Raw genomic sequence first — 14,771 nt, 5'->3', positions numbered from 1 at the left:
CCTACTAAATAACCTCATTCCACATTTTCCCCTAACAACCGCAAATCGTGTCCTTAACACAGTCACACCCTCTACCGCGACGGGTAGAGCAGGCCTGTTACAATTTACAAACACGGGCCAATAAACACGTCTTTCACACCCCAGTCAAGGTGGTCTCATTGAGGGTTGTGGTGGTGTCGTCTATTATGCAGAGCTGCCTCTGGCCGCGATGGGCTTGCCTGGGCCTTTGGTGGAGCAGGAACAGGCGTCGGGCCGCGGCGCGGTACTTGCGGGACATGAGGTTGTAGAGCACAGGGTTAATGGAGGCGCTGAGGTAGCAGAGAACCATGGAGGCCACATTGAAGTCCTGGCTGAGCTTGGCCGTCTCATAGGTGTCCACCTGAGCAAAGAGGTTCCTGCCGATGTGATAGGGCAGCCAGCAGATGGCAAAGGCCAGCACCACCACCACTGAGGACAGGAGACATGAGGGACAGGAAGGTGAGAAGGGTGTACTGTGTAAGTCTGCGTATGTATGTGTGTGTGTGTGTGTGTGTGTGTGTGTGTGTGTGTGTGTGTGTGTGTGTGTGTGTGTGTGTGTGTGTGTGTGTGTGTGTGTGCGTGTGTGTGTGTGCGTGTGTGTGCGTGCGTGCGTGCCAAGCCCCCCGAGCGGCTGGCCAACATTGAAGCCACCAAACTCTACTGGCCAAAGCTGGAACTGCAGGTGGGCGGTTTTTGCCCATGCATGTAGCACGAGTGAACCCCGCGGGGTTTAAAACTCATTAGCACTTCCGCATTTTGGACACCAAATGTTGCCAACAACCCACCCACTATAATGGAGCTGTGATGAAACTCTGAATAGACAATTTAGACAACATGCATGACGCTTATAACTGGTTTTCAACTGAAACCACACATTTTCACTTCCGTCCCTACAACTAAAACGACTAATGAACAGATGGATGTTGCGAGAAGAACAGACAAATTTACTGTGCAGAGTTGCAACAAGGACAAGTATGCACTTTTAATCTTCACCACCTGCTTTCACATTTTTTATTCCCTCTCTGACTGAAGTGCTATTTAAATTTAATTAACCACTTTTGGCTTAGAACAGCGGTGCTGTTTAATAAACCTCTTCACACTTGACAACAACAACATTCTAAATGGGTCCATGTTAATTTCCCGTTGCAGTGTTTGTGAGTCCATCAGTAGGCCTACCTGACAGGATATAAACGTGATTAATTTAGAAAAACAGAGAACCTGCCTTGCATAATAAAAAAACATAAAAATACTAGCAGGTGCCTTGTTCCCCTGTACTGGACAATCTTAGATAAACCTGTTCAACATTAAGGATTAAAATATGAAATAGTTTACAAACTCTTAAAGTTTTTAAAATATATATTTTATCTGACAAATAGAAACACTGGTATCAAACACACAATTATTGATACCAGAATCTCCCCTAGCTCTCCCATTCTCTCTCTCTCTCTCTCTCTCTCTCTCTCTCTCTCTCTCCCTTTTTTAAGATTGAGGGATGGATGACGGCTGCGTGACGACACATTATTAAAAAACAGCCGAGGAACTCTGGAACACTCTCTATTAGGGTTGATGCATGGAGGCCTCTGATGACAGTCCAATTACGGATTGGACAAATGTGGACATAAAGGCAAGCAGGCCCGATGACGGCATGAGCTCTGTGCTAATGAGCCACATTAATATCATAAGTTGATTAAAGAGTTGACGAAAATGAATTGGCTTGTTTACAGCCTGTTACTGTAAAAGCGTTGCATTTGTCCTGCACAACATGCCAGAGCTGCAAATGAAGAGGGCATAATCATTTAGCTTCAAACTCAAGAAGAAACTGGATATTGGGGGAAGCACAGTAATATCTGCAGTGTTCATTGAAACTCAAAAAGAGACTGCTATACTCCAATTGTCTACTCAGTCTCACTGTAGTGTGCAGTAAACGTGTTGTAGTACGGAAACTCTGGACTGAATTTGGTAACCAAGATATGCCATTTAAGATGTGGCTATAGGTGATGTGCAATATCACGATCAATCAATCAATCAATCTTAGAAAATGACAACTTTACTGTAATGCAGCCATTAACCACTTAAACCCTACTGTATATACAATAGGGTTCCCCAAGGTCTATCCTTTCTTTTTCCCTCTAGTCTACACCAAGTCTCTTCAACAAAAACAGCTGTTCTACAAGCTCACGTGTCAGTCACAGAGAATGCTCACCTCACCTATTTGTATTTATTTTGTATACGTATATGTAATATGTACAATGTACATCCATAATTAGTTTGAGGGGCTTTTGAAATATGGCACAGCCAAGTCTATGGACTTTTAATGTTTGTTTACAGCACAAAAACAAACATTACCAGAGCACCAGGTGCCCATTTCTTAATTTTTAACAAGATAAATAAAGAAGAACAAAATTAAACATTAAAAGTGAAAAAAATTAAACTAAACTAATCAATTTAATCGATTATAGAAAATAATCGATCATTTAATAAAAACATTGTGGAAATAGCACATAGAAAGAGCTTGCAGATCTACTATTTCCACTTTTTTCTCGACAGTGTTATGTGACAAAAGTATAAAATAGTGCTTATTTAATACATCGGTTAATCAATGTAAAACATACTTCTCGAATAATCACCAAGAAAATAAATGGTTGTAGTACTACTTCTCATAATCACTCACAGTAAGTACTTTTCTTAATATACACTTACTCGCCACTGCGTCTTAAGAGTCAAATATTGTACTTCTTACTCCTACTTACAATTATTAGAACATTTGAGTTACTAATTACTTTGTAGATTTGGATTATTATTTAAAAAAAACATAGATTAATAACCACCATATTTAAACATTGAAACCTGTGAAATGGGACATTCTGCATAATGGTTACTTTTGCTTTTGGTACTTTGAGTATAGCCAATACCTTTATACTTTACTTTTACGCAAATACGTTTTGAATACCATGCTTTTAACTGGTAACAGAGTATGGCTACATTGCAGCGTTGAGACTTTTATTGAAGTAAAACAAGCAAGTACTTTTTACCACCACCGCACTCACCTAGGATCTTGACTGTCTGCCTGTGGGAGCGCTCTCTGGCCACGGCGCACGGGCCGCCCTGCAGGTCCTTCCTGCTGTTCCACAGCCTGCAGCCAATGGAGCCGTACAGGAAGATCAGGCAGGACATGGGGCAGAAGAAGTAGGTGGTGGACACCCACAGCATGATGTGCAGCTGTCCTGAGCTGATGGCGTCCGCCGTGTGCTTGCACTGGCCCGTGTTGTAGTCCGGCAGCGTCATGTTGTCATACTCCACCCCCACCAGGAAGAGCGTGGGCGCGGCCGACACCAGGGCGAACAGCCACAGCGCCAGGATGACGTACTGCACCCGCCGCTTGGTCACCACCACCTTGGCACGCAGCGGGAAGCAGATGGCCAGGTAGCGCTCGATGCTGAGCGCCGTGATGTGCAGGATGGTGGCGTACGTGCAGCCCTCGCTGATGTAGTGGTAGAAGCGGCACACGGCCTCGCCGAACATCCACGGCACGTACCGCCACAGGCGGTAGAGGTCGAAGGGCAGGCAGAGGAAGATGGCCAGGTCAGACACAGCCATACTGGACAGGTAGAGGTTGGTGGTGGTCTTCATGTCCTTGAAGTGCTGGATGATGAGGATGGTCATGGTGTTTCCCGTCACGCCGACGGCGAAGATGAGGATGCAGATGATGGTGACGGGCACGAGGGTGGAGGTGGGGAACAGCGAGCCCTCGTAGTGGTGGGCGTCGATGGCGTAGGCGTAGGGGTCGATGGCTTCTGGGCCGCCGGAGTGGAGCTCCACCTGGGCTCGGGTCCAGGGCATGCTGCTTGGGGTGGCAGGGCCAAAGGTTAGGTTACTGGAGGAACCTTTGAGCTGTGGAGTAGGAACGTTAATATTATCAGTGTGCGAAGGGCTCCACATCAACAATCAATGAAAGACAGAAAAGTGAGATCAAACAGGAAAACCAGAAATAACTTTTAAAAAACTATCGCTAGCAATGTTACTCATTAAAAGCACCTTCTTTTTTAGGATGGTTTCTTTTTTTTTTAAATAGATTTTCTTAATACATTTGTCTTGTTTGTAATGTCTGAGGTCTATATTATTGTAATATCTGGTTTGTAATTGGACTGCTGTATTTCCCTTGCTGCAAAACAAATGTACAAGTACAAATAAAGAACTCTTGAACCATGATCCCCTTAAATAAACAAAACACCACAAATTCAGATGCAGGCAATATATATATATATACACACACACACACACACACACACACACACACAAAAGCAAGGCTTTACCTTTGAGAAACAACAAGGCTTTTTGTTCCCCCCTAGTCTCTGGTGGTCTTCCCCTTTCGGTGTGTCGATGAACAGAGTGGGAGTGAGAGAAATGAATGGAGAGGCTGGCACAGCCGATTCGCTGTGTTGAGATGACAGCCGAGCTCTGGCGAGACTAGAGGCTAAATGATAGAGCACCTCCTCGAATGCACCCTAAACAGTTAAGGAGCAGCCCCTGTGTGTGCGTGTGTGTGTGTGTGTGTTAGTGTTTGTGAATAAATAGTGTATTTATCCTCTGTGATGGATTGGCTGTATGTGGGGAAAGTGTCACCAAATTAAATCAATCAATCAAGGATTAAGAGATGAAGATAATTTTCTCAAACTGTTTCATGCCAATGATTCCCAAATGGATATGTATTTGGCCACAGGTCCAAATGGATATGTATTTGGCCACAGGTCCAAATGGATACGTATTTGGCCACAGGTCCAAATGGATATGTATTTGGCCACAGGTCCAAATGGATACGTATTTGGCCACAGGTCCAAATGGATATGTATTTGGCCACAGGTCCAAATCTGAAAATATGTTTAATATGGTTTCACACAAGAGATTTAACGATTTAAACTGCCACTGTCTATAAGAGGGATAGGAGATGCATTGGGTGTTGGGGGGGAAACTACCACATTAATATCTCCACTTGAGCATTATTTGGGTAAAGTGATGATAATATAAGCTCACATTCAAGTACCGTATCTGACAAGGTATGTCACCATACCGACTTTGATGATGAGTTGATTGAGTTCTAAAACTTTTTTCCCCCATTTCCTGACATATTATTATTATTACTACTATAATATATTATTTTGGACTGGTTTCTGCTTGACAGCAGAGATATGCATGAAGATGATGCATACTGATGACTGTTGATGCACCAACCAGTGCAGGGGAACAGAGTGGCATTCCGAGGCACCGCCATTCCGATGTACGTGGCTTCTGTGTGCGGTTAGCGTTACAGAGTAATAAGTAGTATTGCGGCGAGTCGGAATTGCAATGCGAAGTTATAGCGGGCATCCAGTCCTATGTCTGCCGCATCAGGAAGTAGCCATTGAAAATGAAAGCACTGTTTGCACTAGTGTGAGCGACACCGTCCCACCATGTTACGGAGTCAAATCACTCCCTCCAAACATACGACAGGAGAGAGACCAACTGAGTGACCCCACAGAACCCTACAATGAAGGTCAATCTCTGTTGTCCAACTCTGAGGTAGCCAGCATCATGAAAACTCAGAAAAGGTTCAGGAAGTTGACTGAATCGCTGAAGGGTGAAAGAGCAACCTGTATGACTGGATTCAAATTGCTGGAGGGAGGGGTGAGGGTGGGGGCTGCTTTTGATACCCCCTTACTGGCCAATCATACTTTTTTTATATTACTGGTGAGGATATGTTTTATATCTGCTTCTGGTCAGACTTAATTGGTCTCACACCACCACTCACAGCAACATGTACAGTTTGATGGTTGAGTCCTACCAGAGCCATGTCCCACATGGCATGAGCCTGACCTCAGAAGCTCTGTTTGTTAGACAGAGAGTGTTTACTCAGGTCAGAGTGACACGACAAGCAGAGCTTGTAGGACCATTTCTTGAATAATGCTTTCCCAATCCGTCTATCAACAAGACCTAAGCAGCATGTAGAGTGGAAACATTTGTCAACTGCCACTGATTTCCAATGCTATGCAATGAGACGTGGCTCATTGCCGCTGCCGGAGAATGCACTTGTTCCTTCTGCAGTCCGTTGCTCTTCCCAGGTTGGCATAGAGTCCTACTCCTCCTCCCAGCCAACACTCCCCACTGACAGGTAGTCGTCGTCCCCCAGAGGACGAAATAGGGCCTTAGTCCTACTCCTCCTCCCAGCCAACACTCCCCACTGACAGGTAGTCCCCCCCCCCCCCCCAGCAAGGATGATATAGGGCCTTAGTCCTACTCCTCCTCCCAGCCAACACTCCCCACTGACAGGTAGTCTCCCCCCCCCCCCCACAGCAAGGATGATATAGGGCCTTAGTCCTACTCCTCCTCCCAGCCAACACTCCCCACTGACAGGTAGTCCCCCCCCCCCCCCCCCCCCCCAGCAAGGATGATATAGGGCCTTAGTCCTACTCCTCCTCCCAGCCAACACTCCCCACTGACAGGTAGTTCCCCCCCCCCCCCCCCCCCCAGCAAGGATGATATAGGGCCTTAGTCCTACTCCTCCTCCCAGCCAACACTCCCCACTGACAGGTAGTCCCCCCCCCCCCCCCAGCAAGGATGATATAGGGCCTTAGTCCTACTCCCTACTTTTACCCCCCCACATTTTGTATCAGGATGTTGATATTCATTCATCAGCCAACACTCCCCACTGACAGGTAGGGAGTGCAAACCCCCCCCCCCCCCCCAAAACACACATATACCATCCCTATAACAATATGAGAACATTCAGCAAAATTAGACAAAAATGTACAAGCCCACAATGCATTGCAGTTAATGCCTTTCGGTGAAGAGATTCGGTGTGGAGGAAAATCACACCTGTGTGAACTGAGTGGTGCAACTCCCCCCCCAACCCTCTCTCTCATTAGCAGGCAACAGTGCAGCACTCTCTCTCTCTCTCTGTTTCTGGCACAACAGCGCCCCAACTGGTACTTAGTCATACTGGTGCTAATGTGCTCATTAACCAACACATAGGCACATAGGTGAACACGGACATTGCTGTTCCTTGGAGTGGTTGCACCACTCAAAAAAGGGGAGTATAGACCCCCGGGGGAGACCCAGGGTCCACCGTGGTTAAACAGCCTCCTTCTGATTTCCATCTGGCAAATTTAGAAGAAATTCAAGATACAATCACTAAGTGACGTAGTGGGTGCCACAGTAAAGCATGACGTAGTGGGTGCCTCAGTAAACCATGACGTAGTGGGTGCCACAGTAAACTATGACGTAGTGGGTGCCACAGTAAACTATGACGTAGTGGGTGCCACAGTAAACTATGACGTAGTGGGTGCCACAGTAAAGCATGACGTAGTGGGTGCCACAGTAAACCATGACGTAGTGGGTGCCACAGTAAACCATGACGTAGTGGGTGCCACAGTAAACCATGACGTAGTGGGTGCCACAGTAAACCATGACGTAGTGGGTGCCACAGTAAAGCATGACGTAGTGGGTGCCACAGTAAAGCATGACGTAGTGGGTGCCACAGTAAAGCATGACGTAGTGGGTGCCACAGTAAAGCATGACGTAGTGGGTGCCACAGTAAACCATGACGTAGTGGGTGCCACAGTAAACCATGACGTAGTGGGTGCCACAGTAAACCATGACGTAGTGGGTGCCACAGTAAACCATGACGTAGTGGGTGCCACAGTAAACTATGACGTAGTGGGTGCCACAGTAAACCATGACGTAGTGGGTGCCACAGTAAACCATGACGTAGTGGGTGCCACAGTAAACCATGACGTAGTGGGTGCCACAGTAAAGCATGACGTAGTGGGTGCCACAGTAAACCATGACGTAGTGGGTGCCACAGTAAAGCATGACGTAGTGGGTGCCACAGTAAACCATGACGTAGTGGGTGCCACAGTAAACCATGACGTAGTGGGTGCCACAGTAAACCATGACGTAGTGGGTGCCACAGTAAACCATGACGTAGTGCAGGGTTCCCCAATTAGCGGCCCGCGGGCCATCTGCGGCCCGTGGAGCGTCCCCTTGTGGGACACAGAAGAATCTTTTGGGGGGGGGGGGGGGGGGTCCCAGATATAAATGGCATTAAATTGGGGTCAGTAGCCTCTGCATGTCAAACTGGGGGTCCTTTTCAAAATGGGGTCTTGCCCTGAACATTAATTTCAGGGCAAGACCTCGACCTCGCGCGTGCCGACTCGGCCACCAGCCTGGTACCGTAGTCAAAACATGGCCCTTGAGGAAAATTAATTGGGGAACCCTGACGTAGTGGGTGCCACAGTAAACCATGACGTAGTGGCAGCCAAGTCTATGGACCTTTTACCAAACTTTGATGACACTTGATTACTTCATCATCAGACATACATCATGATAAAAGGCCACTCACTTCACACAAGTGTGATTTCTTTTTCCTCCATCAACTTCCACAGATGTCTTATGAAACCATGTTGCCACATTGATGAATACGCCAACATAAGAAAAAGCCAGAACTTCAAAAGGTGATTAAGAATTATAAATCTTTTATTGTGCATGGATCCTTTGTCAATATCATATCATGGCTATACAGATACACTTTAGATACATACCTATGATTATACATTTTTTTCCCATAACGAACATTTTAAAGTGATATGTCTGGTATTATGTAGAGTATAACAAATTTTCATTGGAATGTACGGTGTATGAGGTAACTGCAAACATTAAAATTACATAAAAATGGTCTCTTTTTGTGCATATTTTATTTTATTATATATATATATATATATATATATATATTTATATTTATATATATATATAAATTATTTTTTTGTAGCGTTTTGTTTTTGTACGTCTCCACAGCCAAAAGGTAAGTTTCACCTCCGGGGCGAGGAGATATTAAAATGGCACACGTTGCAATCACTATCAAAAATAGGATTTTCTTTATTCTTTAAATGACAAAGAGAAGACATTTTCTTTTTGCAGAATGTCTTGAAAAGACCAAATCATGTAATTCTCCAACACGTTTTGCAAGGTACCTGCATTTCATTGACGGTTGCAACAGCAGTTTTATTTTTTAAATTGTTTTTTTTTCCTGCCCATTAACCAAACACAACACTAGACCCTACTGTCAGATTACTACTGAAGACTCAGCGTCAGCAATCTGTTACAAATACTTAAACACACAGAGAGAAAAAGGCAAAAATTTAGATTCACATGAAGCACATGAGATAACACAATTTTTGTAATCTGCCGTTCGCTTTCCATGGTGCATGAGTACTCGAGGATAATTTTTCTCTGGAGAGTTACAGACTTATATTAACTTCCACATTATAAAAAATAGACTTCACACATGTATGACCTGACAAAAGAAAAGAAACAAAATGAATGCCTAGAACCTACATTTTCAAATTTATATTCTCATGATTATGCACCTTCACTAACATGAAATAAATGTTTTGCTTAAGAGTAAAAATAAAAAACAAAATTAAATACAAAAAGAAAAAGATTTAAATAAAAGTAATAATTATGAAAACTTAAGAGAAATAAAGTAAATGCTCCCAAGATGCACCCCCCTCTCTTCAATCAATTAAGGCCTCTGAAACAACCGTTCCTCATACGCTTCTCTTTTCTTGAGACAGATTGCTGTTTCAGTGACACGTGATGGGATACTACGACGTTTAAAAACACCCCCCCCCCAAAAGAAACAAAAACAAAATATGAGGGCTTGCACAATCTCAAAATGTGTTCTATATAAAATGTATCACAAGACCAAGACACGACCAGCCATGGTTCTTCTTTTCTTTCACTAAGGTGCAAAATCAATTAATGGGAACGAAAAACAACAAAAAGAAAAAAACAGAACATACATGTAAGCATAAATCTTTTTGTGCTGAACAAGGTAATTTTGAAGTAAAGCAGCTGCATGATTGTAAAAAGAAGCTACAGTATAACTATATGATAGTAAAAGTAATTAGGATTTATTGTGTTAGTTTCTTTTTTTTTCTTTTTCAACTCACTACCGAGCGATATTTTTGTTTAGTTATTCTCCCCAAACGTACAGGTCCTCGTGTCTTACTGTACAAAAATATACTAACATTTCTCCAGTCATTTTTGCATTCTTAAACATTCTCAACATCACAAACGTTTGGAAAGTGCTAAATGAATGCTCTATAATGCGAACAAGAATAATAGATTCCTCATCGCGCAGAGAACAGCAGATCGACAAGCTCACAACGCATCGCAGGAGCGAATGCTTTCCCCGCGATAACAAGAAAACAGAAAATACACTAGTATAGAGCCCTGAGGGACTCTGGCCGTATAGGGTTTAAGTGGTTAAGCCTCCAGTGGGGGGGGGGGGAGGCAGTTCCCTTCACCTGATCCCGGAGCCTCTGAGGGTCATGTGCTGTACCCTCCGTGGCATAAACTACACTTACATATCTGGACATCCCCCCACTGTGCACTAGCCCCCCACGGTCCCACCATCAAACAGTACATGGGCTGAGATCATGCCTACATAGTACATACACATAGAATTTTGGATCTATCGAAAACATTGTTTCAGAATCATACTAGACAACACGTCTAGTAATAACTATGAATAATTATTAATTTCTATGCACACATCATATGGTTTATGTTGCTATCCCATGTGAGGGGGAATGGAATCCTACCAGGCAATCCATCAGAATGGAATCATAGAGAGCTTGGTTGAAAACTGGTGTGTTGCCCAGTGGGGGTGAATCAGAGCACAAGAGTCACGGCTTTAGTGGGCGCTGTGTTTTCTCGCAACAGAAGTAGCTGATCTACAAGCTCACAAAGTGACGCGCCGCGACAAGTTGTGAGCTTGCAGATCTGCTATTTTCGTTGTGAGACACAATGCGCAACTTTAGTATGAATCAGGCTTCGTAAAGAAAGTGTTCCGTACAATTCCCCTACCATCCTGCTTCTGCCTCTATACCCCTAGCTCCCACTCGCGTACGGCTAACGCTATCAAATCTGTCGACGTTGGAAAACATTACAGTAAAAAAGAAGAAGAAAAGAAAAAGACAAAGTACGTAAAAAACGAATAAATCAAAGCAGAAATGAAGGGGAAAGTAAAGCTAATAACCCGCGTGGCGGCTCGGGAGGGGGGACACGTCACCTCATTTGATGACAAAGTACTGGATGATGAACGCGATGAGGATGGCGATGACGGCGAACACCATGAGGAGGAGGAAGGCGCACTGCTCGTCGCTGAGGCTCCGCCGGGGCCGGCCCGCCTCCGACGCGCCCCGGGCACCGGCGGGGCCCACAGCACCGCCGCCCTGCCCGGCCGGGTCGCTGCTGCGCTGGGGGGAGAGAGTCACCGTGGGGCTGTAGGGCCCGATCAGGTCCGGGGCGTCCTGGCACTGCCTGATGGCGCACACCCGGAAGCGGTAGTCGCTGTTGGGCTGCAGGCCGTGGACGTGGTGCGACGTGGCGGGACCTTTGTAGGCCTGAGAGCAACACACGGAATGAGGAGAGGCAGAGAGAGAGAGTCAAGTGAGAGAGAGACCATGAGGAGAGGCAGAGAGAGAGAGTCAAGGGAGAGAGAGACCATGTTTTATTCAGCGGTGTAAAGTGACTAAGTACATTTACTCAATTGAACGGAGGTATTTTTGAGTGGTGCTAACCACTCCATTACGTGACTTTCTGTGTACGGCTGAAATTCGAAACTGGCTATTTGTCTATTTGTACGTCTCTAAATGTTTTGATGAATTGAACATGGTGGATGTGGCAGTTCACCCTGCCACTGAGACTGAAGTTAACCAACAGAGTTTGAATTTGCAGAAAATTCGTTTTGTTTGACATTATTTATTGTGTATTTGTTGATTGATAATTGATTGTTGACTTCATTGAAGGGAGCAACTACTGTGGGGTATGGGTAACATGCCAACAGTGGGAGGGTTTGTTTAGAGAACTCTTTAATCATATTATGCGGATAATTTATAGTATTATGTGACACTAAAATATGTTATGAATTGTGATGTCTCTGGACATTGGGAATGCACTGGTATACTGGTATGATTGTGGAATCAATTGCACTGGTATGATTGTGGAATCAATCCAGGGTTGGTTTGGTCCATGGGAGGGGCCTAGCCTTTATAAGGAGCACCTGCCACTGCCCGGGCAATCAAGGTAGGATTGCACAGGGTGCAGAGCTGACCTTGATAGAGCCAACCTGGCCAGTGGGCTGTATAGGGTCTGCCAAAATCTCCCGGAGGGGGCGTTAACATATGTGTCACGTGGTAGCGGCCGCCATGTTGGCAGGCATTTCTGCTTTGTTTACAGTCAGCGACCATCCGTGTGCGTTCTAATTTTTAAACACCAGAGGGAGTTCAACAAGCTCGTTCCTGGCGACAACACAGTGAGCCAACACCAGGATGGAAAGAAAAAACGTCGGCCTCGACATACCTTACAAGGACAAGCATTAAATGTAGTCGCATTAGTGGTGGTAGAAGATCAAATCCTCTGTTCAGTCAGTGTGTTCATAGGGGTCGAGACCGTCAATATCCTTGATTTTGTTGAGGTAACGCTCCTTTTCCTCAAAGTTAAGCTTGTCCTTGTAAGCAAGGTATGTCGAGGCCGACGTTTTTTCTTTCCATCCTGGTGTTGGCTCACTGTGTTGTCGCCAGGAACAAGCTCGTTGAACTCCCTCTGGTGTTTAAAATTAGAACGCACACGGATGGTCGCTGACTGTAAACAAAGCAGAAATGCCTGCCAACATGGCGGCCGCTACCGCGTGACACATATGTTAACGCCCCCTCCGGGAGATTTTGGCAGACCCTATATAGTACTTATTTTTGTATGCTGTTTGTTGGAACGACCCTTTCATGTGAACTCTGCAAGGTGAATAAAAAACGTATTGATTGTGCATCAAAATACTTGGTTTTTCAGTACTTTTCACTATTTTTGAGCTGGTTCATTGCCATTTTTGGGCCCACACTATTTTCACACTAGGACAAAGTGTGACAGTGGACCCTCTTGTAAACAAGTGTAATGCTTAATTGGGTCGTCTCACAGTTAAGAGTCTTTGTATTGAGTTTGTGCTTGAAATGTACTGTAATTCTGCAAACTGTTAATACATATTTCAATCTGTCGGTCTGTGTGTATGAGCACGGAAGTACCATCTCAATACCGCTGGATGGCACTGTTGTGCGCGCGCGCGCGCGCGCACACGCACACGCACACACACGCACACGCACACACACACACACACACACACACACACACACACACACACACACACACACACACACACACACACACACACACACACACACATCCACTGAGCTGTCTGATACATTGACATTAGCATAATGGTACGTACATATGCTGGTGCCGGCGAGCATTACTCCTGGTTAAGACCGCCGGGGGCTACGGAGAGGGATGAGCTTGTCGTCAGACGCTAGACACCTGGGCCTACTCGTGGACCAATGACCTTTACATAATGGCCAATTTAAAGGCAGCGATGACCGATACAGAGCACCATGACATGGCGCCATGGGCTGCAGTCGCTTCAGTGGTGTTGGGTGAAATCAACCCTCAGCGATATCTCAGAGAAACCCTCCCCTCCCCTACTGGGCAGTGTTTTGCCTTACTGGGCGGGTTTTTTACTTTTCTTTTACATGACTCGGACATATTATAATGAAGTAGACTCTAGAAAAGCATTCCAGCAGCCAGCTCGTAGCATGCCTCGTTTAGGCAATAGACTTTAAATCCATATCTCCTGGGTTGAGTGGGTTCAAATCCTGATATCATATCATTTTTGTGTAAATTTTTCGCGGATAGTTAAGTTTGCTTTGATCTGACATGTATTGCGATGTGCTTGCGGTTATGTTTGGGCTTGGGGTTTGGGGTAGGGTTAGTAATAGTAATGTTTGGCATACAATACATGTTCACCCTCATGCGTTGTGATGTGCTTGCGGTAACCAACACAACAGCTACAGTCTCAAGAATACCACGTCAAAGGCCAACGACAGAAACACAATTAAATCATTGATTGCAATTATTTGAGTGACAAATAATCGTCAAGCAAAATGCCATAATGGTGGCCTACTTTTCATAATGCACAAGGTGGTTATACCTGTTTGAACTCTGAGTTTCCCAGCATGCTCTGCAGGGTGTAGATGATGGGGTCTCCCTTCATGGGGGGCAGGGGCTCCCAGGTGACCTCACAGGAGTTGTCCTCAGAACGCTCCACCTTTGGGGCTGAGGGAGGGACACAGCATTAATAAAAGAGTGAGCTGTCCACTCCATACAGGTCAGACAGCACACACAGTTTTTGGCAACCTGTTCTGAATCAGGTCTCATTGGGATTTTGAGTGCTGTGTGCATTTTCAAAGCATGTTTATTTTAATGATCAATCAATTGTGTTCTGGCTTGGATCAACGAAACTACAGTAAAAGTTCCTGTTATTCATCGGTATCAAGGTTTTAAAGCAAAACCATACTATGCTCCAATGAAGGGCAATGTGTGTCCCTATGTCTATTTAGAGTGCGACTCTGTCTGTTTATAGTACGATCCATTGACCCTTACAGATGATTGGGGTTGCATTCGGGTCACACTGTTAACAGTTTGACTGTTTTTTACGATTAACCCGCATTTTAATCAACCCCCCTTCACTGCCGAGATTGTTGTATTACCTTTAGAGCATACGCTGAATTATTTGGGCTTTTAATCCGCGAAAATCCATCAAAAAAAGCTCCCGTGGTTTGTTATGATCTGTGTGTAGCATCCACCATCTTGGTGCACGCGGAAGACGCACA

At 45.1% G+C, this 14,771-nt stretch overlaps 2 protein-coding genes across 3 annotated transcripts in view; both read right to left on the bottom strand.

Annotated features, from left to right (window-relative positions):
* Positions 1-133: 133 nt before the first annotated feature.
* mlnr (motilin receptor) lies at positions 134-3,858 on the bottom strand (the record flags this gene model as incomplete). The annotated part of the gene is made up of 2 exons (XM_083773629.1): positions 134-447; positions 3,066-3,858. 2 exons carry the CDS (start codon positions 3,856-3,858, stop codon positions 134-136), a joined length of 1,107 nt encoding a protein of 368 aa, XP_083629755.1.
* Positions 3,859-9,974: 6,116 nt separating this feature from the next.
* Positions 9,975-14,771, bottom strand: part of fndc3a (fibronectin type III domain containing 3A) — a 90,314-nt gene continuing 85,517 nt past the window's right edge. For both annotated transcript variants that reach the window (XM_083773056.1, XM_083773057.1), the window contains 2 exons: positions 14,090-14,214; positions 9,975-11,459 (listed from right to left, as the gene is read on the bottom strand). In XM_083773056.1, coding sequence (XP_083629182.1) covers positions 11,127-11,459; positions 14,090-14,214 — 458 coding nt within the window. In that variant the 3' untranslated portion in view covers positions 9,975-11,126. The remainder of the gene's footprint in view (positions 11,460-14,089; positions 14,215-14,771) is intronic.

Source organism: Protomyctophum parallelum (assembly GCF_964188405.1).
Source record: "Protomyctophum parallelum genome assembly, chromosome: 9".
Lineage (NCBI taxonomy): Eukaryota > Metazoa > Chordata > Actinopteri > Myctophiformes > Myctophidae > Protomyctophum > Protomyctophum parallelum.
This window is presented reverse-complemented; position numbering and strand designations above follow the sequence as displayed.